Source organism: Ylistrum balloti, unplaced genomic scaffold (genome assembly GCF_031769215.1).
Source record: "Ylistrum balloti isolate Yb309-2 unplaced genomic scaffold, AGI_CSIRO_Ybal_v1 Utg370772, whole genome shotgun sequence".
NCBI lineage: Eukaryota > Metazoa > Mollusca > Bivalvia > Pectinida > Pectinidae > Ylistrum > Ylistrum balloti.
The window spans coordinates 607,014-633,492 of record NW_026782452.1 but is presented as its reverse complement, the minus strand read 5'-3'; the positions used below and the strand labels follow the sequence as shown (position 1 = coordinate 633,492).

The 26,479-nt window shown below is 38.4% G+C and overlaps 2 protein-coding genes across 2 annotated transcripts; both read right to left on the bottom strand.

Moving 5' to 3' along the window:
- Positions 1 to 3,895: 3,895 nt before the first annotated feature.
- On the bottom strand, positions 3,896 to 21,569 carry LOC132558235 (uncharacterized). The gene is made up of 4 exons (XM_060222777.1): positions 21,516 to 21,569; positions 20,818 to 20,997; positions 20,091 to 20,196; positions 3,896 to 6,045 (listed from the first exon to the last, which is right to left on the bottom strand). Exons 1-4 carry the CDS (start codon positions 21,567 to 21,569, stop codon positions 3,896 to 3,898), a joined length of 2,490 nt encoding a protein of 829 aa, XP_060078760.1.
- A 3,144-nt stretch (positions 21,570 to 24,713) lies between these two features.
- LOC132558234 (beta-1,3-galactosyltransferase 1-like) lies at positions 24,714 to 25,814 on the bottom strand. The gene has a single exon (XM_060222776.1). The coding sequence runs from the start codon at positions 25,812 to 25,814 to the stop codon at positions 24,714 to 24,716; it is 1,101 nt and encodes a 366-aa protein (XP_060078759.1).
- Between the last annotated feature and the right edge of the window lie 665 nt (positions 25,815 to 26,479).

Below are 26,479 nucleotides of genomic sequence, written 5' to 3'. Positions count from 1 at the left end.
TTCAATAACTTTTTTTTGTTTAATTAAAGAGCATCGCATCATTATGTCTAAAGATCACCATTTAGTTTACAGATCTAGGCACAATAATTTCATTATTTCTATCGGGTTCAGTTTATAAAAAATATTCTTATTTCATAGCAAAAGCGTGTCAGATGTACGTTTAAAGCTGGGTACTCAGATCTGTATCGAGTAGCGCTTCTGCCATTCGTATCATCATATACACCATTTTCATGGCCTGTCACATTTTCTGTAAATGTGTAAACAAAATCTGCAACAAAAAATATCCTAATTTGAATTTAACGTTAGTGAAGCAATATCTATGAGTTGATGATGAACAGGTATGTATCTGTATAACGTTTATGAATAGCCGATTCTTTGTTCACTAACCTATATATACATATATCAATATCCACTCTGTCAATATTGACAAACAACTTGTATAGTGCATAAATTGCTGTAAATACGTTACTGATAGTTGTTTTTACTCTACAGTGGTCATAATGATTTTAACACGGAGTTTGCGTTCAATAACCTGGTAAAATCACTCTTTCATTGTAGTCAAAATGTTGCCAATCAGTAGGCGTTCGAACAGTGTGGGATTTTCTAAAATGATCTGTATTGATGTAGGTAAATATGACTGGTCTGTTATATTGTACTACTGAAATGTTCAGACGTGTTCATGCTGAAAAATCAGGACGGGTTACACATTTGGTCTGGGCAAGGCTCCGCTTACCTGGTATTTGTAATCTGCATTAAGCCCAGTCTTAATTGTCATTATCTTCCAGTGATTTGTCTTATGGTATTACAGTAATATCGAATCATATTTAATCAGTATGATTATGAAAGGTAAACAAGAATGATTATTCTGTTCCTACTATATAAATACTTAACTGGATCTGTAGCGTATCTTCATTTCCCGGAACCGAAACCAATTACGTCTTTGCTCGGCAGGAATAGTATCTGCTCCTAAACAATGGTGTTGGGAACTATTTAAAATTTCTCCTGTTGTTCATAATATGCTTGTGTCTTTGTTGAAGGTTTTTTTTTCTTCCTAAATTCCTATCGTCCTTTTCGATTAAACACACATTTCGCATTTGTTTTTTTACATTTGTTAACTGAATATGGTACCAAATCATGTACCGTTAACATAGAAAAGACGCATTCAGTTTAACGACCGACAGATGTGAAATTCAGGTTTAACCGTACTTACTCGCCTAATACAGCACTTGTCTTATTCAAGATTTTTATTGCTTTTCAATTCGCAATCATTTGAATGTTTACTTCGTTCTTTATTATAACGATAAATCAGTGTTGAAGACGCGTTTCCTTTTTCACGTCAACCATTTTCGAATCACTTTAGAGAAATACGTGTTCGCTGATATCGTTCTCTATTGAGGTGAAAGATTTGGACGAAAACCGGCGCGTAGTTTGACCCGAGTTTGGCCACTAATGCGGCGAAGGTAACCTGGGGTTCAATATGTTTCTTTGTCCACTTCCTACGAAGGCCTCAATAAGGTATTTCTCGTTGTAAGAAATGTTTACCCATTTATATTGGTAACATCTGATTACCTTTCACTGCAGTTTAGTTCAGATCCTATCATGGCAACTTCGTCAGATGCCCGGAGAAGTCGAGAATGGTTATATCTGTAATCAGGAAACATACAGGAAGTAATTATCTTGATGTACACCGGTTGTGTTTTTCTGGTAACACCGGTTCCGGTAGGCCAACCACGTTCTGTATGTTGTCGTCGTTTAGGTAATTATCTTATGTAATTATGTATGTAAGAGAGTTTCACGTGAATCTAGTGACTGTGCCATCAGAAGTTAAGTGCTGTATAGATTTAGGTAAATAACAAATCGAAAACCAGGGTTTATTGTTTTCAGCAGCCCGCCTGTTTGGTTCAATACATTTCATAATATGACTTGTTTTGATTTTTGTCATACAACTTCAGGCTGATCACGGATGTATGTTCCTTTAAAGGGTTGTATTGAAGACACTTGAAAACGTACGAGACTTTTTAACAAGTTGTTTTCACTTGCCTATTGTGATTTTAAAGTCATTCATGAAAAATTATGTCAGGAAGATTGCACTATGGTGTCTGGTCATATCGCTTTAAACAAATCGGAGTTTACATCGAAGTTTTACCAACCTTTCAAGTAAAATGGAGTTCTGAAACTGTAAAACGGAATTCTGAAACTGAAAACCAGAGTTCTGAAACTCTTATGCGTTTTCCGTTTTCTAGCTTGTATACATTACCAGTCTACCTATATATAATTGTTCTGTTCTACACTTTTTGCGAGTCTGTGTAGTAACAGATATTAATCTGAATATTGACAACACATTGGGGAAAATCCATTTAAAATGAAAAGTTAAAACCATGTAATGCTAAGATTTTTAAAAATTCATTTCAACATGTGTTATACTTTTCCTTTCAAAGTATCTAAACACTCAAAAGATGATACAACACATGGAATATCCAGAAAGAGACATCTTGAGCAGAGATTGTACTTGTGTGTGGAACACCACCCGTATTAATATTCATTCCTTCAGACACGAGTTTGTAGTTTTGCACTAGCCTGATTTACGCTATGTGGTCGTAAGACGTAATTTATTATTCCTTTTTACCTATATATATATATATATATACAATGTATGTAGTTCATTTACTAACATCTTGTACCTGACTGACTTTAACGCTTTTCGATTTAGATCAGACAAGAAGACAGAAGAACGAATGAATAAAACATTCATTTGGTTTTGTACACTGATATACTGAGAAATCAGATATTTTCGAGGTACCAGATTTTCTCCTTTTTAAAAAAACCCATTTCGTTGATGCTTTATTTCGTTGATAAGCAGTACTCCACTAGTTCTAAATTTCTATTATCATTTCGTTGACATTTAAATTCGTGGTTTAAGAGTACAAACGAAACTAGCGAAAAAAATCCCTCGCGAAAATTAATGTTTTTGAAGTATATGTACATTATTGTGCAAAAATAGTGTTACCTAGCTTCACATCGTTGTAGATCCTTCCTAAAAGTGAAAATTGTTATTTTATATTGAAATCTTATATGCCGCCTTACCGCCATTTAGAAATATATAAGCTATATAGAAATAACTCGTTAAGTCTACGAGCATTTTCTTCTATGATTATGTATGATGTTCCACAACATTTTGTGAAATATTTTATGATATCACTTTACAAATACTGGAGTCATTCACAGAAAGCTCAGGCGACCGGGACTAAATCAAGTCCCAAGTTGGGGATGAATATTTTCCAAACAGGCTGGCCTGTCGTTCAGGTTCGAAGTTACTACACACAGACACCATAAATGAATTAAACGTTATTGCCACAAACAGGTCATACATATATAAAATTACCAGATAGATAGTTTCCTTGATAAATATACCGGTAACTGTCATAGTACGTATCGTACACAGATTAAGCACAGGCGCATGCGTGTATAGTTCTTTCATAAAAATAGTATATATTTATACAAGGAGAAAGGTACTGAACTCCACAGTCGTTGTTTAAGGGCAGGTCGGTTTTAAAGTCTACAACACGGAAAACCCTGTGTGAATCTCTAAAATGTATGATCACCGTCAAGATTAGTATTCTTTCTTCAAATGCACTTAAAGTAGCCAAATCCGACCACAGTACACGGTAAATATCCTAATATCGTGTTGTAGGACATGTTTGTTCATATTTTGTCCTAGTTTTTTTATCTTGGTTTTGGATTATGATTATGTCGACATGTTGATTTTCCTTTGTGTTTTTTTTTAATTATTGAATAAAAACATTATTTAAACTATTAATGTACTTAATATATGAAACTACTTTGATTACATGTGTTTACAATTGAAAATATAAAAAAGTAAATAGATAAGCAAGCTTCACCGTTTTGATTTCTTAAAATGAGTATCTTTATGGGGGGATGAGGGAGTGGTGGGGATGAAAGTTGGTTGGGGGATGGGGGGATGAGGGAGCGCAGGGGATGGAAGTTGGCAAGGGATGGGGGGATGAGGGAGCGCAGGGGATGGAAGCTGGTGGGAATGGGGGGAGGATGAGGGAGCGGTGGGGATGAAAGTTGGCGGGGGATGGGGGGATGAGGGAGCGGTGGGGATGAAAGTTGGTGGAGGATGGGGGGATGAGGGAGCGGTGGGGAAGGAAGTTGTCGGGGATGGAGGGCAAGGGTGACCGGGGGGGATGGAAGTTGGCGGGGGATGGAGGGGATGGGGGAGCGGAGGGGATGGAAGTTGGCGGGGGATGGAGGGGATGAGGGAGCGGAGGGGATGGAAGTTGGCGGGGGATGGGGGGTGAGGGAGCGGTGGGGATGGAAGTTGGCGGGGATGGGGGAAGGGTGCGGAGGGGATGGAAGTTGGCGGGGGATGGGAGGATGAGGGAGCGGTGGGGCTGGAAGTTGGGGGGGAAGGGAGCGGAGAGGATGGAAGTTGGCGAGGTATGAGGGAGCGGTGGGGATGGAAGTTGGGGGGGAAGGGAGCGGAGGGGATGGAAGTTGGCGAGGTATGAGGGAGCGGTGGGGATGGACGTTGGCGGGGGATGGGGGGGGGATGAGGGAGCGGAGGGGGTGGAAGTTGGCAAGGGATGGGAGGTGATGAGGGAGCGCAGGGGATGGAAGTTGGCGGGCAATGGGGGGAGGATGAGGGAGCGGTGGGGATGGAAGTTGGCGGGGGATTGGGGGGGGGGGGTGAGGGAGCGGTGGGGATGGAAGTTGGTGGGGGATGAGGGATGAGGGAGCAGTGGAAATGAAAGTTTTTGGGGGATGGGGGGATGAGGGAGCGGTGGGGAAGGAAGTTGGCGGGGGATGGAGGGGATGAGGGAGCGGAGGGGATGGAAGTTGGCGGGGGATGGAGGGGATGAGGGAGCGTTGGGGATGGAAGTTGCGGGGGATGGGGGGAGGGAAGTTTGGGGGGGAGGATGAGGGTGCGGTGGGGATGGAAGTTGGGGGGGGAGGGAGCGTAGGGGATGGAAGTTGGCGGGGGATGGGGGGTGAGGGAGCGGTGGGGATGGAAGTTGGTGGGGGATGAGGGAGCGCAAGGGATGGAAGTTGGCGGGGGATGGGGGATGAGAGAGCGGTGGAAATGAAAGTTTTTGGGGGATGGGGGGATAGGGGGATGAGGGAGCGGTGGGGAAGGAAGTTGGCGGGGGATGGAGGGGATGAGGGAGCGGAGGGGATGGAAGTTGGCGGGGGATGGAGGGTATGAGGGAGCGTTGGGGATGGAAGTTGCGGGGGATGGGGGGGGAGGGTGCGGAGGGGAGGGAAGTTGGGGGGGAGGATGAGGGTGCGGTGGGAATGGAAGTTGGGGGGGGGAGGGAGCGTAGGGGATGGAAGTTGGCGGGGGATGGGGGGGTGAGGGAGCGGTGGGGATGGAAGTTGGCGGGGGATGGGGGGGAGGGTGCGGAGGGGATGGAAGTTTGGGGGGGATGAGGGTGCGGTGGGGATGGAGGGGATGGAAGTTGGCGGCGAGGTATGAGGGAGCGGAGGAGATGGAAATTGGCGGGGATGGGGGGGGGGGGGTGAGGGAGCGGTGGGGATGGAAGTTGGCGGGGGATGGGAGTGAGAGAGCGGAGGGGATGGAAGTTGGCGAGGGATGAGGGAGCGGAGGAGATGGAAATTGGCGGGGGATGGGGGATGAGGGAGCGGTGGGGATGGAAGTTGGCGGGGGATGGGAGTGAGGGAGCGGAGGGGATGGAAGTTGGCAAGGGATGGGGGGTGATGAGGGAGCGGAGGGGATGGAAGTTGGCGGGGGATGGGGGGGTGAGGGAGCGGTGGGGATGGAAGTTGGCGGGGGATGGGAGTGAGGGAGCGGAGGGGATGGAAGTTGGCGAGGGATGAGGGAGCGGAGGAGATGGAAATTGGCGGGGATGGGGGGGGGGGGGGTGAGGGAGCGGTGGGGATGGAAGTTGGCGGGGGATGGGAGTGAGAGAGCGGAGGGGATGGAAGTTGGCGAGGGATGAGGGAGCGGAGGAGATGGAAATTGGCGGGGGATGGGGGGATGAGGGAGCGGTGGGGAGGATTCGTCTCTTGGAGATAAACACTAAGATCACTGTTCACACAGTATCGAGATCGAGTTTTTCCAGTGTACTTTTCACAGAGGTCTGTTAAACATTTATAAATCATTGATGTGTTATTGATGTAAGCAATTTAAATCTTTAGATAGTGTGTCGGCTTTCCATTAAGGGTTCAACTTTGTGATGATGTTAAAGCATAATGCAGCCGATATACATATATATATATAGAGAGAGAGAGAGTAATAGGCCAGCATGTAACACCTACGCTTCGTCACTGTATATAGAGTATATACGATACACAAAGTTTTTTTTATCATTTTAAATTATATATATCTAATTCATCTTTCTCCAGAGATCAACTGCAGCCTACGCTACGTATGTTGATTACAGGATTAATGATAACCTCGTATCATTTGCTACATAAAAATGTAGATATAAAAGTGAAAAAAATATTGAATCTTGAAAAGTAGATTTTGCCGTTATTTTAAATTTCCCGTAACAATGGGTGTTTTAATCAATTTTTTAATTGACTGTCACAAAACGAATCATGCTTAGAGCTCATTCTATAACGTTCCTACATATGTTTTAACTTTGTCTATGTTTTCTGTATACTTGTAGCTATAATAAAAAGCGACATCGTTTTCATCACAAACTGAGCTTACTCACAGATTGTAGTGTTCACTCACAGATTGTAGTGTTCACTACCTGAGCTTACTCACAGATTGTAGTGTTCACTACCTGAGCTTACTCACAGATTGTAGTGTTCACTACCTGAGCTTACTCACAGATTGTAGTGTTCACTACTGGAGCTTACTCACAGATTGTAGTGTTCACTACCTGAGCTTACTCACAGATTGTAGTATTTACTACTGGAGCTTACTCACAGATTGTAGTGTTCACTACCTGAGCTTACTCACAGATTGTAGTGTTCACTACCTGAGCTTACTCACAGATTGTAGTGTTCACTACCTGAGCTTACTTATAGATTGTAGTGTTTACTACTGGAGCTTACTCACAGATTGTAGTGTTTACTACTGAAGCTTACTCACAGATTGTAGTGTTTACTACCTGAGCTTACGCACAGATTGTAGTGTTTACTACTGGAGCTTACTCACAGATTATAGTGTTCACTACCTGAGCTTACTCACAGATTGTAGTGTTCACTACCTGAGCTTACTCACAGATTGTAGTGTTCACTACTGGAGCTTACTCACAGATTGTAGTGTTCACTACTGGAGCTTACTCACAAATTGTAGTGTTCACTACTGGAGCTTACTCACAGATTGTAGTGTTCACTACTGGAGCTTACTCACAGATTGTAGTGTTCACTACTGGAGCTTACTCACAGATTATAGTGTTCACTACTGGAGCTTACTCACAGATTATAGTGTTTACTACCTGAGCTTACTCACAGATTGTAGTGTTCACTACCTGAGCTTACTCACAGATTGTAGTGTTTCCTACTGGAGCTTTCTCACAGATTGTAGTGTTCACTAATAGAGCTTACTCACAAATTGTAGTGTTCACTACCTGAGCTTACTCACAGATTGTAGTGTTTACTACTGGAGCTTACTCACAGATTGTAGTGTTCACTACTGGAGCTTACTCACAGATTGTAGTATTTACTACCTAAGCTTACTCACAGATTGTAGTGTTTACTACTGGAGCTTACTCACAGATTGTAGTGTTTACTACCTGAGCTTACTTACAGATTGTAGTGTTTAATACTGGAGCTTACTCACAGATTGTAGTGTTTACTACTGGAGCTTACTCACAGATTGTAGTGTTTACTACCTGAGCTTACTTACAGATTGTAGTGTTCACTACTGAAGCTTACTCACAGATTGTAGTGTTCACTACTGAAGCTTACTCACAGATTGTAGTGTTTACTACCTGAGCTTACTCACAGATTGTAGTGTTTACTACTGAAGCTTACTTACAGATTGTAGTGTTCACTACCTGAGCTTACTTACAGATTGTAGTGTTCACTACTGGAGCTTACTCACAGATTGTAGTGTTCACTACCTGAGCTTACTCACAGATTGTAGTGTTCACTACTGGAGCTTACTCACAGATTGTAGTGTTCACTACTGGAGCTTACTCACAGATTGTAGTATTTACTACCTAAGCTTACTCACAGATTGTAGTGTTCACTACTGGAGCTTACTCACAGATTGTAGTATTTACTACTGGAGCTTACTCACAGATTATAGTGTTTACTACTGGAGCTTACTCACAGATTGTAGTGTTCACTACTGGAGCTTACTCACAGATTGTAGTGTTCACTACTGGAGCTTACTCACAGATTGTAGTATTTATTACCTGAGCTTACGCACAGATTATAGTGTTCACTACTGGAGCTTACTCACAGATTGTAGTATTTACTACTGGAGCTTACTCACAGATTGTAGTGTTCACTACCTGAGCTTACTCACAGATTGTAGTGTTCACTACTGGAGCCTACTCACAGATTGTAGTATTTACTACCTGAGCTTACTCACAGATTGTAGTGTTTACTACTGGAGCTTACTCACAGATTGTAGTGTTTACTACTGGAGCTTACTCACAGATTGTAGTGTTCACTACCTGAGCTTACTTACAGATTGTAGTGTTCACTACATGAGCTTACTCACAGATTGTAGTGTTCACTACTGGAGCTTACTCACAGATTATAGTGTTCACTACCTGAGCTTACTCACAGATTGTAGTGTTTACTACTGGAGCTTACTCACAGATTGTAGTGTTCACTACCTGAGCTTACTCACAGATTGTAGTGTTCACTATCTGAGCTTACTTACAGATTGTAGTGTTTACTACTGGAGCTTACTCACAGATTGTAGTGTTCACTACTGGAGCTTACTCACAGATTGTAGTGTTCACTACCTGAGCTTACTCACAGATTGTAGTGTTTACTACTGGAGCTTACTCACAGATTATAGTGTTCACTACCTGAGCTTACTCACAGATTGTAGTGTTCACTACTGAAGCTTACTCACAGATTGTAGTGTTCACTACTGAAGCTTACTCACAGATTGTAGTGTTTACTACTGGAGCTTACTCACAGATTGTAGTGTTTACTACTGGAGCTTACTCACAGATTATAGTGTTCACTACCTGAGCTTACGCACAGATTATAGTGTTTACTACCTGAGCTTACTCACAGATTGTAGTGTTTACTACTGGAGCTTACTCACAGATTGTAGTGTTCACTACCTGAGCTTACTTACAGATTGTAGTGTTTACTACTGGAGCTTACTCACAGATTGTAGTGTTCACTACTGGAGCTTACTCACAGATTGTAGTGTTCACTACTTGATTTCGAATAATGACTCAATACATTGTCATGTCGATCAGGGAATCGAACCTTGGTCGGCCTGTGTAAGAGCGAGTGTGCTTCAGTTGAGCATCATACCCGCATGAAGATATATGTAGAAGTGTGTTTGACATGACTCACTGTTCTGGTGAAATCCTAATATATAATCGTGATACGCGTTGTACAGACCTGGCAGTCCAGTAACGTCAGATTTCCACTTTAATCTTTCTTTATTAGTTTCCTATCTCTATAACCGTCTTCATTTAACTTTCAATAACTTGAATTCCCTCGTGTTGGATGGAAATGTTTCAGTAAATCAATGATGATATTAACCGATATAATATTCTAATATCGTGTCACCGATCACTAGAATGACGTCACTGCTATTACGGTCGGGTGTGTTTTTAATTAAAATTCTCTCATGAAATTAAGTAGGCTTCTATATTTATTCTAGGAAATCACGGAAAAGCTTCAATTTCATGTACGTGCGCACGTGTGTGAACTTTGCGTCTTTGCGTCATGTGCACATGACAATGATATCTATTATGAATAAAGTGCTTCACCTTTTATTTTTCTTTAGAAATAATGTCATACCTTGTTAGTTCACAACCGAGAGGTGCTTTCTTGTTGTTTGAATAGCAAATGTCCGAAATATGTTTTTGTGGCAATCTTTTGGTTACGGGTTATTTTCGTTTTGTCGCATACAATAATATTTTCAAATGGTGTTTATTTTTAGCACGAGGTCCTATCGATTGGTAACAAAACACTAACATGCATAATCAAAATATGTTTGGGTCGCGGTTTAGTAGTTATGGAAAGGTGTTGTTGGTTGGGAAACTAATGTTGTTAGCCCCCAGGTACTTTTTGGGAATACGACCTATTTCCTTGTGAGAAAAAACTATATAGATTACTAGATATTTTCTCTCGTCTCGATCAAGACAATCCTTGCACTATTGGTCGACATACGGGTATGGAGACACTTCATCATGTCACATACCGGCTACCATACAAGTAGGTTGCAGGCCTACATGTATATATAGAAAATGCATTTCCTGCATCATGGCACATACAGGCTACCATTCAAGTAGAATGCAGGCCTACATGTATATATAGAAAATGTATTTCTGTGTTGCATACAAGATATAATGGGGAGGGGGAGGGGGTAATGACTTGCATTATTATAACATCAATACGTTTTCATGTCATTTTAAACATGACATTGTTAAAATATTGGATAAAAATAGTGTCTAAACTAAAATATTGATCTTCCTGATAAGATCAGCTATACACCCATAATTGTACTTTTTTTCTTTTAAGGATGTTTAAATATGATTTATTAAAATTTTAACAAGCGCGTTATTGGACATGAGATAGATGTCGATACATGTATAATACTAATCACAGAAGGTTTAAAAGGACATAGTGAAATGAGAATCAATTTCGAAAAGTGATGATATGAAGACACGAGCTTCCCAACAGGACAAAATTGCGTCATTTTAACTCAAATTCGTTGAAATGGAACCAAAAGTAGACAAAAGTGCGTTTCAAAATGTTAATGGAAGAAATGCAGTTTGAGAAAAATTACCAATATTTTTATCTTATATTCGTACACATTACAAAATAGAGTAAAAAGAAAGATAGAGATTACATGGTTGGTGGTAATAAAAGCATAAATTTAGGTCAACTCAGATATATATTGGAAATTTATTTACCTATTTATTTATTTTTGCAATAGTGGTGAAATAAGCTTTAATCTGTATTGCTAGTCCGGATAGAGGAGCGCGCCGTGGGGGGTCTTACATTGGGAGGAAACCGGACTACCCACGGAAAAGACACTTGGTTAGATAGGTGACACCACCTTCTGACGTCCGTTCGGGGAATCGAACCCCGGACATATATGTAAAGACGAGTACGTTACCACTGCGCCATACGACATCCTCGACTGTTTCTCGTCTGTTCCGCTGTGTCCTATCGATTAACTTACTTGAATGTCTAAGCTGGTGTACGGAAAAATTATAAATTTAAAAAAATAAAATTGAATTTCTTTTTCTCAAAATTCATCTCAAAATAACATGCTACACTCGCGAAATCCTCCTTTTGGATAAGAAGGGTAAAATCGGTATGAAATGATAAAGTTCATTCTTTCAGTATCAATGTAAACCAATTTTGAATTAAGACAAGACTTAACGCATTTTCAATGTCTCAAAAGCTTTAGAGTCTTAGATTCAAAATACAACCAGGAAATAAAACAAGGCCATATTATCTCTGGGCTCATCCTATGATGTACCTGTAAAGAACACTTATTTCCTTATTCATCATTTATGTATTTATTTATTTATTTATTTATTTATTTATTTATTTATTCATTCAATAATCATGAAAAAGAGCTAAATACATATTTAAGCTTTGATGTCTATTTCTCAACATTTCTGACTTTCAGAATCCCTGAGCCGTAAAACGGGATATATTCTACCGTTGGTTGAGCTATCCGCGATATCTAATTAAAAATGTATTTAGTAATGGACTTAATTTTTCAGATACGGATCTAAACACGAAATGCTAAAAAGGAAAGTTGACGACAACAACATCGGATATTAAAGGTAAAGTATTGTCCTTTTTTTTGCAGGAGACGGAAACGAAACTACCAGACAAACGAATCAACACCAAACACATCGAAAACAAATCCTGTCAAACCGGAAGTGACGACTGTTGCAATGTCACATCTACATCAACCTGCATCTCTCAACACCTGGTCATGTTCTATAGGTTTTTTGTTTTGTTTTGTTTTTTGTTTTTTTGGTTTTTTTTTTTGTTTTTTTTATTTTTTTATTTTTTTTGTGGAAGGGGTGTTCTACTTTTTTCTCAAAATATCATTTTAACGTGTGGTACTTAGAATCTTAAATTGATACCAATATCTTATATCTTATTTTCTATTCAACTAAACGATCGAGCTCGTTTATTGAATTCAACATTACGTGACGGCTGGCTTCTCTCTTTTTATCAAATATGTGTATGTATATATATATACACACAAGAAGACGTTCGTTCCCAGAGTGATTGAGATCCAGGTCTCAAATTTCGGTTGCGAAACTTGATTTTTTTTAATAATTAACTTCGTATCATCAAGCATTTTATTAATAACCATGAAAGCACCCGAGTGACCTAGAAAGCCAACTAAATTAAAATAGGTTGTTTTTCCTCCCTTTTTATACAATTATTATTACATCCCGGTCGATAACGTTAATTAAGGGCTCTACATCAAACAGTTCTACTTTAATATCAATAATGTAATGTCCGGAGCAGTAGATAGCTTTAATGAGGCCACAGGGAGATTGAAGATTGACAATGTAAGTTTTTTCATTGCTTTCTATCATGTTTAGGGACGCGTCGTCTCTTTACGACAAACTCCGTGTATGCAGTTACAAACTGATTACTACTGCGGGTTACTTTTCCGAGAAATCAAAAGTGTTAGATCGTACGAAAGTTTGATTTGTCAAGTGTGAAAATAACGATATGTAGATAACCAGGGAAGTATAATATTTCATAGCATATTTCAAGCCTACTTAAGGTCTTGATCAATATGGCCATTGTATTTGAGATATGGTTGTTTATCCTGGAAGTGCGTAACCGGAAGTGACCGGTGCCTGTTAGAGGCTGACATTTGCCATCCATGACTGTCTCGTCTTTTACACACGAGTAGCCTAGCCTGTTGCGGATGTCATTATGTTTCTCGCATTAACACTATAAATATTTATCATGTTTAACATATTGGCAATAAAAACTCTTTACTAGCATCGGATTATAACTTTAGCAAATCTAAGCTTACTATGATCTTGTTCATTTAGACACTTAATTACTGGACAAAGCCATGTCATATTATATGCGTCTCAGTAACACTGACTACCTTCCTCCCGTCCAACGACAGCGAGGTTATAAATAGGAATTTACAGCCACTCAGCCCACATGTCAAGTTACTAATTAAAATCATAACGAAAGGCTGATCACTTCATAATCAAAATTAGGACGACACTCTTGGTTTGGAATAGGGCGTGTTCGATTACCGGAATTGATCATTCGGTATACCTGCCATGTGCACACGGGTGCTCACTCAGGTTTGACGCCTCTACCTTTAATCCTCTTATGTAATTGACTGTTTGGCCAGGTGTAATTAACAACCTCACAGTTAACATTACACCTATCATCATATTTTCACCATCACCTTAAATATATGCATATATGCATTGTTAATATAACTTCTCTTAAGGGGGATCAAAATACTATAGGGGGGATCATTTTCGGATGGCCAGAATAATGATCCGGATCCTTTCTGATGGGGGATCCAAATATGATATGACACCGGCCTATTAAATAGGACTTCATGCCGCCGTGGACTATTTGTCATGGTTCGCTGGAAACGGTTTCGATTCATTGGAATAGGTCTCGTGTTCTTGGCGAGTTAACCGAGACACAAACATTCAGTTTTTTAAATAAATAATAATGACAATGTATTGTTATTGTTATCCCAGGATAGGTGAAATGAATACAAGCTGTAAAAACCGTACAACTTTGCAATATACCGTTTATTAATTCATTGATAGACGTGATCACAACACTAGGACAATACTGATCATTTTATTATGTACTCCTGTGTTCATGGCAAAAACACGTCGCGGCCATGAATTAATCACCTTTATGCAAGAGTAACAAGAATGCCAGTGAAACGCTTTATTCATGATTTTTACATTGTTGATCAACCAATGTAATCGATAATAACTTTCATCAGTTGTTCTAGTAAACCTTTGTTGACAAACATTTGTTTAATAATTTAAGGTACTCAATGAAAAAGAAATTATTTCTTGGTAAATATATCCCCTCGAAATCAGGATTCTAGGGATTTTTTATATCTCTAAACAATATTTTTTTCCAACCTTGAAAATGTGACATAGGAAATAACCCGTAAAGCAAGGTAAGCGGAGAAAACGTATTTTATTGGGTCAGTAACCAGAAGTAAATCCGAGTGCTGTGCCACTGATGAACCAGCAAAAAAGACAGAAATTTGTTATTTTCGAACATTTCCTTCGGGTTGGTAATGCCAACAGAATAGAAGTTCTTATAGCACAACCAGCAGAAGATTCTATGTATACTGAGGTCGAAAATGGTGTGACGAGATGGTCGACGTTATTGTACATATATTTATAGTACAGCCGTAAAAGCTGGTAGAGTCGTTACCATCTCGTCCCACTTTTTTCGACCTTTTTGTACATAGATTTATAGTACAGTCGAACAAGTTGGTCGATTCCGTACCATCTCGTACACTACGTACGTCAGAGCTAGTAAGATCCACACTGGTCATTTGTCTGATGCATATATATGACCGTATAGGCATCGAAACTGTACACTCTGATCTTCTACTGGTCGTGCTATAAGAACTTCTATTCTACTGCTCGTACATTTTTAACGTCCTAAACTGGAATCATTCACTGTGCACGTCATACTTGAACATCGAAATAAAAAAAAATTGTATTGTTATTTTTGCGTTTTCTGAGAAGTTTAAATTGACTGTGAAGTATGTATACAAAATTACGAACGTATGCAGTATGTATTTTGTAATGTTAAGTGATTCTATTTTCGTCAGACTTTCTCAATCGATTTTGTTTGAACACTATAAGACGGAAGTGCAGCATTAAGACACAAATTTGTAGCCCGTTATCTGATTAATTAACCGTTCTCGTCAGCCAATCAGATAACGCCATATACAAATTTTGTTCCCAGTTCAACATTGTTTTGAAATTGTGGTTCCACGTGCCAGACGAACGCATGTTGTAACATTTCGATAACTACCATCATCAATATTAATTGATTGTGTTCATTGTGGTGTCGGTTGGTCCCTAATTTGCATGTGTGATATCGAATGCGCTCAATAGACAATTACACAACCAAAATGATTGTCGAGATGATCGATAATTACCGCTTTTAGTTTCTGAAATATTGATTTTTTTTCATTCTAAGAAATCAGTTAGCATGTTTCGTGAATATGAGGAAAACCCTATGATGTTACATATAAGCCAATCATGTCAAGTGTTGAGTATGACTTATCTAGAACTCGAGGGAACTTGAACCGGGACTTATTATTCATTATTAAACAAAATTAGGAATCAGTATATTTTTTACATTTAATTTGTAAGAAACCACCGAAACTGAAAATTAGATTAAAAGGTAACCTGAACTTGGAATATACGAGACAAAATCTAGTAAAAACAAAGAAAAAACACAAGCAAAAACAAACAAACAAACAAACAAAAAAAATGAAATGATAGAAACTTAAGAGAAAATTGAAACAGGAGTAATTGGAGCTTGAACTTTGTCTAAACGGTAACTCAATTTTTAAAGGTATAGGAAAATTTAAATGGGAATTATTTCAAAATTGATCTATGATGCAAAAGAACTTCAACTTGAATTAAAAACGGAATGTAAAAACGGAATTAAGGGCATCTGACGTGGGACTACGACACTAAAAAATTGGAACTTAGCGTAAGGTTAATTTCGATTCAGCTGAATCGCCCTAGAAAATGATAGAAATATCATTTGGTACTAAACTGGACCTCAACTGGAACTAAAGTGAAACTGAACTGAACGGAACCCCGAGTGCATTGCTAAAGCAAAGGACACTTGGCCTGGGATTAAACTAAACCGCAACAGAAACTAAAGTGACTGGAACTGAACTAAATCTAGTTGAACTAAATCTGAACTGAAGCTCAGCGATTGGTTTATTGGTCGATTTTGGCTTTACGTCCTAGTAACAGCAAATTAAGGAAGTGTCTAGTTTGGGTGGTGGAGGAAAGAAAAAAAAACACCGACCTGATGACGGCCCCGCGTAGTCCCACGATCTACAGGTGGAGGACTGGCTAGTGATACAGACTGTCAGACGCCTTGACCACTCGGCCACTGCGGCCATCTGTGATTACTAGAGACGACGTCAACATGGATAAAGGGGATGGCACGTGCTAGGCATTGGTATTTTAAGTAATTAAAACGTTTGAAATGAAGGGAATGTCATCTAAGAAAATTGGGTAAAAAAGTTGGGCAGAGTGAGGCGGAATCGTCAGATTCTTTATCAAACAGTACTAAATTATTTTGCACTCGAAATTTCGGAACCGTGAGCTAGTTATGAGTAAAGCTTTGACTGTTAGATAGGAACCATGGACCGTAAGAATGAGAAACTTCAAATGGAACTAAACTTAAAACTGAATGCCGGAAATCTAACCGTTCAATCACAATAATTTCCGCTGGTTTATGCTACAATGTGGCCCAACGCGAGAAAATTAAAATTTTGTAATTATTGTACAATAAAGAAAGTCGAAAACATTTTCTGTCTGAAGAGAAAATTCTGTGTCATTAAATGTATGGTAATATAGTCATAAACTTAAATTAACATCATCTCATTGTTTGGAAGAGAAATACGTGTGATTTATTTTGAACTGCGCAGTAAACATCAGTTAATGAAAGTACTTGTGTGAATATACAAAATGCTCTGAAGCGAATTCCTAATGAGAGATTGATTAGAAACCTTCATTATCAATTTATCAGTAGATCGAACTGCGCAGGGCTCTCTAGGTAATGAAATTGTCCTACTGAACAGGACTGGTAGTGTATTTCGTGATGTAACAATAAGCTACTCTAGGTAGTTAATACGTTCTGTAAATCTAATCACACATCTCGATTGTCATTGTGTTGTTCTATATCAATATTACAATGTTTTTGGGCCGTGATTACGTCCTTTTTAAATAGTGCAACCCTCCTGTTCTCACACAGTTTGAGATTTCAGAAATTCGTTTCAAATAAACACCATGCAATTTCTCTTATTCAAGAGATCTCATTTTATTTCTTTATTTAATTGTCTGCTACAGGTTTACCGTATCGCGAACAACTTAGTTAATTTTGAAGCCTGAAAGCACCTGATGGCTTCCTCTCTGAACATCATGCGGGATGGTCGCATACTATAAAGAGTAACAGGAGTGAGATGTTTTGCCCAGGGGTAGAACAGCGACAATTTAAGACCGTCCCATCCTCGATACACCAGGGGTTACGATCACTTTCGCTTTCTGCACCCCTGGAACACGTCATGGAAAAAAAATTGGACACAAGTGGAGAAATTTGATTGGTTCCAGGAGACAAAACTGACAATCACAGACTGATACGCTCCTTCTATTCTAAAGACTAGAGTGGGGCGACATCAACGGACCATGACCTCAGATACAAGCAACTACGAGTAGGGTTCGAACCACGTACTCAAGATTGTCACTGAAAACAATTCGGTTCATTAATTATTTGTTCGTGTCCGAACCAACTCTGTCCGAACCATCATGTTGGTAGATATTTTTTCCACGTAACACATCGTTGAATGACAATTATGTGGGATTGCAATCAAAATTATGTTAACAGAAATTGTAAATGTCTAACAACAACCTTTAAAACTTTACAATATAACAGGACTTACCTTTGAGTCTACGCTGTCTTCTTTCATCCAGAAATCTGATGACATTCAAAACGGAACATGTATAAAACACTGTTCTGAATCTGCTAACCGGATCACCGTATCCGGTATACCACACCGCATGCGCAACATCTAAACATTAGTGAGAGGCAAACACGACCGAGCATCGCCCTGTAGGTCTCTCCTTATACGATACATCTGCAGAGTAATAACACAGGCGCTCGACCATGGTATGCAATAAAATTAGAGCCTAGACACGGAACAAGAGCAAGTAGAATTCTCGCCATCAATATAGATTGGATTGAAACATGCAGCGTGTTCACAGAATGAGACTACGAAAATTATACCTCGGAATAAAGAAATTATTGTGAGATTTGATTAACACGGGCTTTAAACTATAATGTAATAGTTTTAATCATTTACATGTATATATATAGAGAGAGTTCTGACCCTATATTGACAAGGCTTATTCTCTTGTACACCTGTAGCTCCATTTCTTTTGAAATGTCATCAATTTGATCAAATAATAGATATTATAACTTTTATTGATTAAAATGTTCGATAATTAATCAGGTATCGCACTGATCCGTGAAATCAATAAAAAATATAGAAAAAAATCATGTGGCGTTCTGACATTGTGATATTGTAAATTTCATTGTTGAAATTGTAGATATGTGCAGTACACTGTAGATATGTGAAGTGTATTGTGGATATGTGAAGTATACTGTGGATATGTGAAGTACATTATAGATATGTGAAGTATACTGTGGATATGTGAAGTACATTATAGATATGTGAAGTATACTGTGGATATGTGAAGTATACTGTGGATATGTGAAGTACATTGTAGATGTGTGAAGTACATTAAAGATATGTGAAGTATACTGTGGATATGTGAAGTACATTGTAGATATGTGAAGTGTATTGTGGATATGTGAAGTATACTGTGGATATGTGAAGTACATTGTAGATATGTGAAGTATACTGTGGATATGTGAAGTGTATTGTGAATATGTGAAGTATACTGTGGATATGTGAATTACATTGTAGATATGTGAAGTGTATTGTGGATATGTGAAGTATACTGTGGATATGTGAAGTACATTATAGATATGTGAAGTATACTGTGGATATGTGAAGTACATTATAGATATGTGAAGTGTATTGTGGATATGTGAAGTACATTGTAGATGTGTGAAGTACATTAAAGATATGTGAAGTATACTGTGGATATGTGAAGTACATTGTAGATATGTGAAGTGTATTGTGGATATGTGAAGTATACTGTGGATATGTGAAGTACATTGTAGATATGTGAAGTGTATTGTGGATATGTGAAGTATACTGTGGATATGTGAAGTACATTGTAGATATGTGAAGTACATTATAGACATGTGAAGTACATTGTGGATATGTGAAGTACATTGTAGACATGTGAAGTACATTATAGATATGTGAAGTACATTATAGATATGTGAAGTACATAATAGATATGTGAAGTACATAATAGATGTGTGAAGTACATAACAGTTATGTGAAGTACATTATAGATATGTGAAGTACATTATAGATATGTGAAGTACATTATAGATATGTGAAGTACATAATAGATATGTGAAGTACATAATAGATGTGTGAAGTACATAACAGTTATGTGAAGTACATTATAGATATGTGAAGTACATAATAGATATGTGAAGTACATAATAGATGTGTGAAGTACATAACAGTTATGTGAAGTACATTATAGATATGTGAAGTACATTATAGATGTGTGAAGTACATTATAGATATGTGAAGTACATTATAGATATGTGAAGTACATTATAGATATGTGAAGTACATTATAGATATGTGAAGTACATTATAGATATGTGAAGTACATGTGTAGATATAATATATTAAGTTTTCTAGTTAACATGTATTAGTACATTTTACAATAAATTGTATGATTGGGGTATGAAATCTTGACAGTAAACAGTAAAACGGCTTTCTTACCTGGCTGTTGCATATTAATAGGTATCCAATATTGGCTACATGTAACTGGAATAGATTTTTGTCAGCATGCTAACTGGCGAGGATTTTCGCTGTTTATAGTCCTACCTATACTTTGTCAGGTTTTTGCGCTAGAGAAACAATATAGAATTGATTTCAAGACACTAATTTTGTGTTCAGGTGTACATTATTTTAAAACGTCCATCAGAAGTCTGTTATACTGCATTAGAATGAAATCACCACCAATTATTACCTGTGTCTGTATTGGCTATTTGTCCGGGACTGACATAATCTATATCCTGGTAACGCGGGCATTGAGGTGGAAGAAGGGCAGTGCTGAAATTGATGACATAGAGGTTCTACAACGAGTGACAGTTGATTATCATCGTTATCTAACTCGACTTAAATATTTTTTAAATTTGAAAATTAACTAACGAGAGTTTGATTACGATGATAATCAACTGCCACGAGTTGAAGAACTTCTTTCCATAACCTTTTAACGTAAAAATATATATATTGTGTACAACATTGTTTCGCCCCCATTGATACTTTCGCGTAAGAATACATCGTAGGTTGTCGGATTGGCTCATTAATATGCCAAAATAGACAAAATCGCTATTTTTGAAGCAAAATACTTATTCATTCAGTAATCTTGTGTGGAAACATCCCGTAACATTAGCTCATCGAAACACGTTACAAAAATACAAATTGTTAATCTTTAAAAAAAATAATTTGGAACTAGATTTTATTACGGATAAGAGTAACGCTTCTTCGCGGGAAAATGTGAATACAGACACGATTAAGATGGCGTGTAATTTCGAGAACTTCTAATCACTTTCATCAGAACTGTGCATCACCATCGGTCGTTTTCGAGAGAAAGATTTATTATTGTGAATGTTGATGTTTTTTGTGCCTCCATACACTGGACCACCGATGACAGAATGAAATGGCTGCCTTGTCACATTCGCCGTTGACCTCACGTGGCTGGCTGCACATAGGCCTAAACCCGTTTCAGACGTCACTGGAGGAGCACCTTCTCTTTCAGGACTAGGCCTAAGCCTATTTTGCTGATTGGAAAGCACAGCTGATATGGCCCTCTGTTGGTCAGTATCCAGGTTACTGTAACTGTTTATACTCTGGACGTTTCTATGGCCAGATATCTGTAACAGGACAGTTTTTTTTACTTTATACGTGTTCACTAAAAATCGAGTGTGTTTATTATGAAATAAATTTTAAATTTTTCGACATGGATTTATAGTGTTTGAGATTATGATTTTCGTTATGGATGTAAGTGTGTTTCTATTTTCATTATTTGTAACAACCTACACTAGTCTACCTGCATATTTTGGGTAGGTGGTAATCCAGAGTCATTCTGAACTAAATATTTCCTAGCACTGTGGTTTGTCAGACTTTTTTGGCAGGCTGATCGGATCCACAGTTAGATTCAGACAGACCTAAAATAAAGAAGTTCCATGGATACTGAGATATTGTCGGAAATGGGGCGGGGTTCAGCGGTAGTCCTAGTTGAGACAGTGACGATAGGGTCAGGGGAAATGTCAAAACTGCATCTTGATTCCGAAACGACCTCGCCGGTCTCCAACCTAATATCTAAGGTTGGGAAACCAAAACTACTGCATTTACCAATTACTATCCCCTTTCCCCCTCCACACAGTTTTACCGCATCACCGATCTTGAACGCCGGCAAGAGTGACAGATCGTCACTGTCAGCCATGTTGATAATGGACGCAGACGATGTAAACAATCGCACGTGGCGAAAGTAGTTCGGGGTCACAGATCTTGGTTGGGTCAAATGTCAATGCCTCGTCCAATAGATTTGGCTGTCACCAATAATACACGTGTTTATTATGCATATGAATAAACAATGGGTATGGTGTTTAATGAAAAGTCTGGGCGCGAGACAACATATACAGGTTATGGTAGAAATGACATTATCGCATTTCTAACACGAGACAGACCCTCAGGGAGTACTTGGAAGAATGTGTTTCCTCCAATAAAAACAATAACATGACGCCACTTCCATATATCGATGACGTTACATTAACAATTCAGCGTCTATAAGTGAAGCCAGCAGGACATATAGCCACAATCTCGAACAGAGTTGTCGTTCCTTAATACCCACAATACACCTCTGAAAACTGATCAAGGAATACCAATGGTTGACCTCGCGATCAGAGTCAAAGTTTGACATAGGGCAAAACTATGATGGCATCCCAGAAAACACCAACGAAGGACACAGTTGACTCTATAGTATGCTATCGATCAGCGTAAATAACACGTTTGCGCTTTTTGAGAGGCTGTGTGCCAATATCGTTACCAAATTACCGTCAGTTATCAATGCTACCATAGTGTACGAATGTGTATCTTGTAAACACGACGAAAGGTAACTGCTTATTCAAAATTAATCTTCCGCGATGTAATCCAAAACGTTTATAACCATATGAACAAATGTAGTCATTTTCTTCATGAACAAACATACTTTCAAAATAAATGAAATACTTCAATATTTGACACAGATACGATTTTCAAGAATCTTGAAATAGCCTGAGCCGTTTACAGATGTGTTATTGAGATACCGTAATGTACTCTGGGAGCGACTGATGTTTTTTAGTTTTAATTATATGAAATTTGAGAATTCTCCTGAAAAGTACCGATAATAATCTTTTATTGCTAAATCCAAGATGGTCGACTTTCGGCCATTTCGTTTTTTTTAATCAGTCAAACAAAACCAAGGGAAACCAACATACTTAATTTGAGAAAGAACCATCCAGTGCTTCTCAAGAAAAGAGATACCAAACTTTTATCGTCAAAATCAAAGATGGCCGCCTGTCGGCCATTTCGTTTTTCTAATCAGCCCAAAAAATTAAAAGAGCACAAACCATGGACAAAAAGGTCCCTGCACATGAGATTTAAGAAAGCTTCATTAAGAACCTTTCAAGAAATAGCAAACAGTGTTTAAAAACTTTCATCACCATAATTAAAGATGACCGCCTGTCAGCCATTTTTATTTTCGGATCAGTTCCAAGATTAATGATAGGGCATAATTGAGGACAAAGTAGAACTTCCATATGAAATTCGAGAAAGATCAATTCAGTGCTTCTCAAGAAACTGCATAAAAATCTTTTATTGTCAAAATCCAAGATGGCCGCTTGCCAGCCATCTTATGTTTTATTCGCTCAGCCCCAAAACCAACATATTGATAATTACAAACGAAGGCAAACCAATAGCGATTTGATTAACCAACCATCTGATAGTGAGATAAAAGGACAAGTCTTACTTATAAATTATTGAGAATTTGAATAATATTTGAATTGAACAAAACCATCCATGCTATTGTAATGGTCTCATTTTGCAATAATATTGAATAATTAATGACGAAATAGCCATGCTTTTAGAAGTTGCGGACATAGAAGTATGTAAGTGATAATTTTTCAACAAAGGTGTTTTTCGTTAAACCTGCTAAATGATTAATTCTCGTCGGTAATTTCTCTAATGGAATGGGAAATTATGACACTAATGTATTAAAATCAGATGTGCTTATTGCTTGGAACCAAAAGTAATGTGTTTTTTATCGCCCCCTCGTGACGGATGTCGGGAAGGGAATGTAGCAATTTTCCCGTACGTATTCTGAGTAACACATACTTGTCCGTATTCAAAAGCTTCATTCATTGAACGATTTTGATGAAATTTAAGACACTTTTAAAGGTTTTTGGTATCTCATTAGACCTCGAATTTCATGATTCCAGGATTAAGATCCAGGTAACCATTACTATTTTTAGAAAATCCTTGTCAGTGCTTAAGCGGCTTCATTCTTTCGGGGACTTCCATGAAATTTCATTCCCTTATAAGGAACAACAATATCCCATATAAGTTTGAGTTGAGGTTATTGTCTTACTAGTTTTCTAAAAATCCTTGTCAGCGCTCTATCCACGTCTATTCTCGATTAAATTTCAAACGTTTTTATGACAGACTATAATATCTCGAAAAAATGAGTTTCAGAGCTGTAGTGTCAAGGTCAAGGTCAAGATCAAGGTCACTGTTACTGTTTTTTTTTTTATCAAAGTTTGCAATCAAACAAATCAAAAGGGAATTGTATATTGTATGTACGACGCCTTGGTCATAATTGTTGATGAAACTTATTTTCTATCTAATATTCCGTTATATGTTTTGTTTTGTTCTTTGTTTGTCTTTGCTTCCAGTTTGGTTTTTCTAGTTTTTGTTTGTTTTCGTTTTTTATAATTGTCTAGATGCAGTATTTTATTCCAGGCGGAAAAATCACCAAATGAAACCGTCTTTCTTAACAAGTTTGATACACCCACTTAACTGTAGTCAGCCCAGAATTTTGCTGTCAACGTTCTTATTGTCTGTCTGTGTCTGTTTGTCTGTGTCTGTCTGTTTGTCTGTCTCGCCGTCCCTCCGTCCGTCAGGCCCGTCCGTCCGTCTGCCTGTCTACCTGTCTATAATCTTTTTTGTTTGTGTGGTCTATAATCGTATATATATATATATCCAGGTAATGCACACCTTTATTTCATTGTGACATGTGATAAATAGTTAAAGAAAACATACAGCATTATTTATGGAACCATACCAGGTAAGAACAACCTGTCACGTGCCTTACGTCAATATTTCAACCGGACTATTACAGTTGATTCTTGTAGAAAAATAGAGATTATCCAACACACGGTATAGGGATCAACTTTGTTATAGAAAAACGATGTAACATAAGGTGAGGTTTCCCAGAAAAACTACTCGTCCTTCAAGATACCGCGCTACGATCTGAAACAAAATCTGATGACGAGCGTCTGTTGATCACATAATTGGGCCAATCGTCAAAATCACGTGATCTGTTTGAATAAAATCACGTGACTTGTTTCAATTGTTTACCACTGACATCCCTTCCGGAAGTAGTCTGATGCAATTTGTCTTTATAATGTACTTGTCTGATTAACTGTGTGTGGGTCTCACGAAGTGAAATTGTTCCCCACGCTGCAATGAGAGTCTCACGTGTTTTATAGTCGTTGAAAGAGAAGTGAGTACTTTTAAATCTTTTTATCCTTTCTCTTTTCTGTGTGAACCGCCTATCATGTGCAATAGTGAGGTTCAGCTTAAACGCAACGATTCCTAAATAAACGTCGTCCACCGGAAGTGATTTTACGTACGGAAAGGCGGTCGCAAACAACTGGGCTATGTCCATAGCCATGATAAACAAACCGCCTCGGAGATATGGCGGCCATTTTGGATAAGGATATTCACTGAGAGGAATTATTGAGCTGTTGTGACCTCTGTTCACTCGAGCATTCTTTATCAAATATCCGGCATACAACTTATTCAAAGTGTCAGCTGAAAGTGATCTTAGAAACGAAAGTACATTTTCCATATGTAGTAAATGATCATCATCGACGAAAATAATGATTTTTGCTTCAGAACAAAACTCCGTCACCCAGTTAAATGCCATTATCGTCTTGAGTGTGTTGTTCCAATAGTTATCAGTGAAATTCTCTTGTATGATGTCATTGTACAAAGAAGCTTCGTTTTCAACGTATCGTTGGAAATTCTTCACAGCAGCCAACAAGAAGGCGATTTTGACGTTAGGGTAAGTGTTAGCTCGGCCCCAGGTCTCGCGGATGGCATAACGTTGGATTGTATGTTTCACATAAGATTTGACGAGTATCACAATGGTTATGTTGTCCGTTGTCTTGTAATGACAGTCCGGGGGTCGGATTAAGTATGTGTATGGGTGAGGGTTGATAGGAGGGACAGGTATAGGTGAGCCTTTGAGCATGCGCGCTCGAACTAAATTGTTAAGGTCGATATGGAGTGGATGTATACTGGCCATATAATATGGAGATTCAGGTTCAGAGGTTAAATTCAATTGAAGAGTATCATTTTCCGAGGGTTTCATTAATGTGTCAGTACATGTTTGTTTCTTTGAGATGTTTCTAATGTCTATTTGCTTCATAATTTCATGCAGGATGTGCGGATTACATAAAGATGTTTCATACCGGAAGTTGGTAGGCAGGGCGTCTATCATATATTTGGCCGAAAATATCGAGATATCCCTACATATACAACGTGATATGTAAAATAGCCATGTCAAGCCTAAAGCTGTAGCTAATGCCGAACTCATACTTTCCAGTCAATGGATATCAGGAAAGGTTTTCCAACTGGACACAAAAGCACAGATATGTGACGTCAGATGCCTTTATTTGTTCTTCGTTTCAGAGTGTTTACACTTTTTTTGTAGCGCTTATAGGATTTCCTTTCAGTCGATGGCGTTCCACAGGGTTGCAGATGTCTTGTTGATTCTTGGTAAAAGTTCTTTTTTCTGAAATTAAAATGGAATTTTATGAAAAAAACATATTACTACATGAACTTATGGCAAACAAATGAAACCTAATTAATTTCATCGGTCAAGGTCATCCTCACACGTGAGATAGCACAACCAAATGCTGACGTAACACTATGGAAAAATAGAAACCTCTCGATTAAAGGTGGCGTTAAATGTAAACCACGAAGTGTTCCGAGAAAAATGCACTTAAAGTAATCATCATTACGATATAGAAATAAATGGGTATTCGAGAAAGCCCTCGTGTGACGTCAACATCTACATAACACATTCTCCTG

Coding starts and splice junctions, on each gene's coding strand:
- LOC132558235 (XM_060222777.1), bottom strand. CDS start 21,569: ATGGCTGACAGTGACGATCTGTCACTCTTGCCGGCGTTCAAGATCGGT. Junction 20,197..20,817: donor GCCTATGTGCAGCCAGCCAC/GTGAGGTCAACG, acceptor CACTCGTTGTAG/AACCTCTATGTCATCAATTT. Junction 6,046..20,090: donor AATAGCCAATACAGACACAG/GTAATAATTGGT, acceptor TATCTCCAAGAG/ACGAATCCTCCCCACCGCTC.
- LOC132558234 (XM_060222776.1), bottom strand. CDS start 25,814: ATGAAGCAAATAGACATTAGAAACATCTCAAAGAAACAAACATGTACT.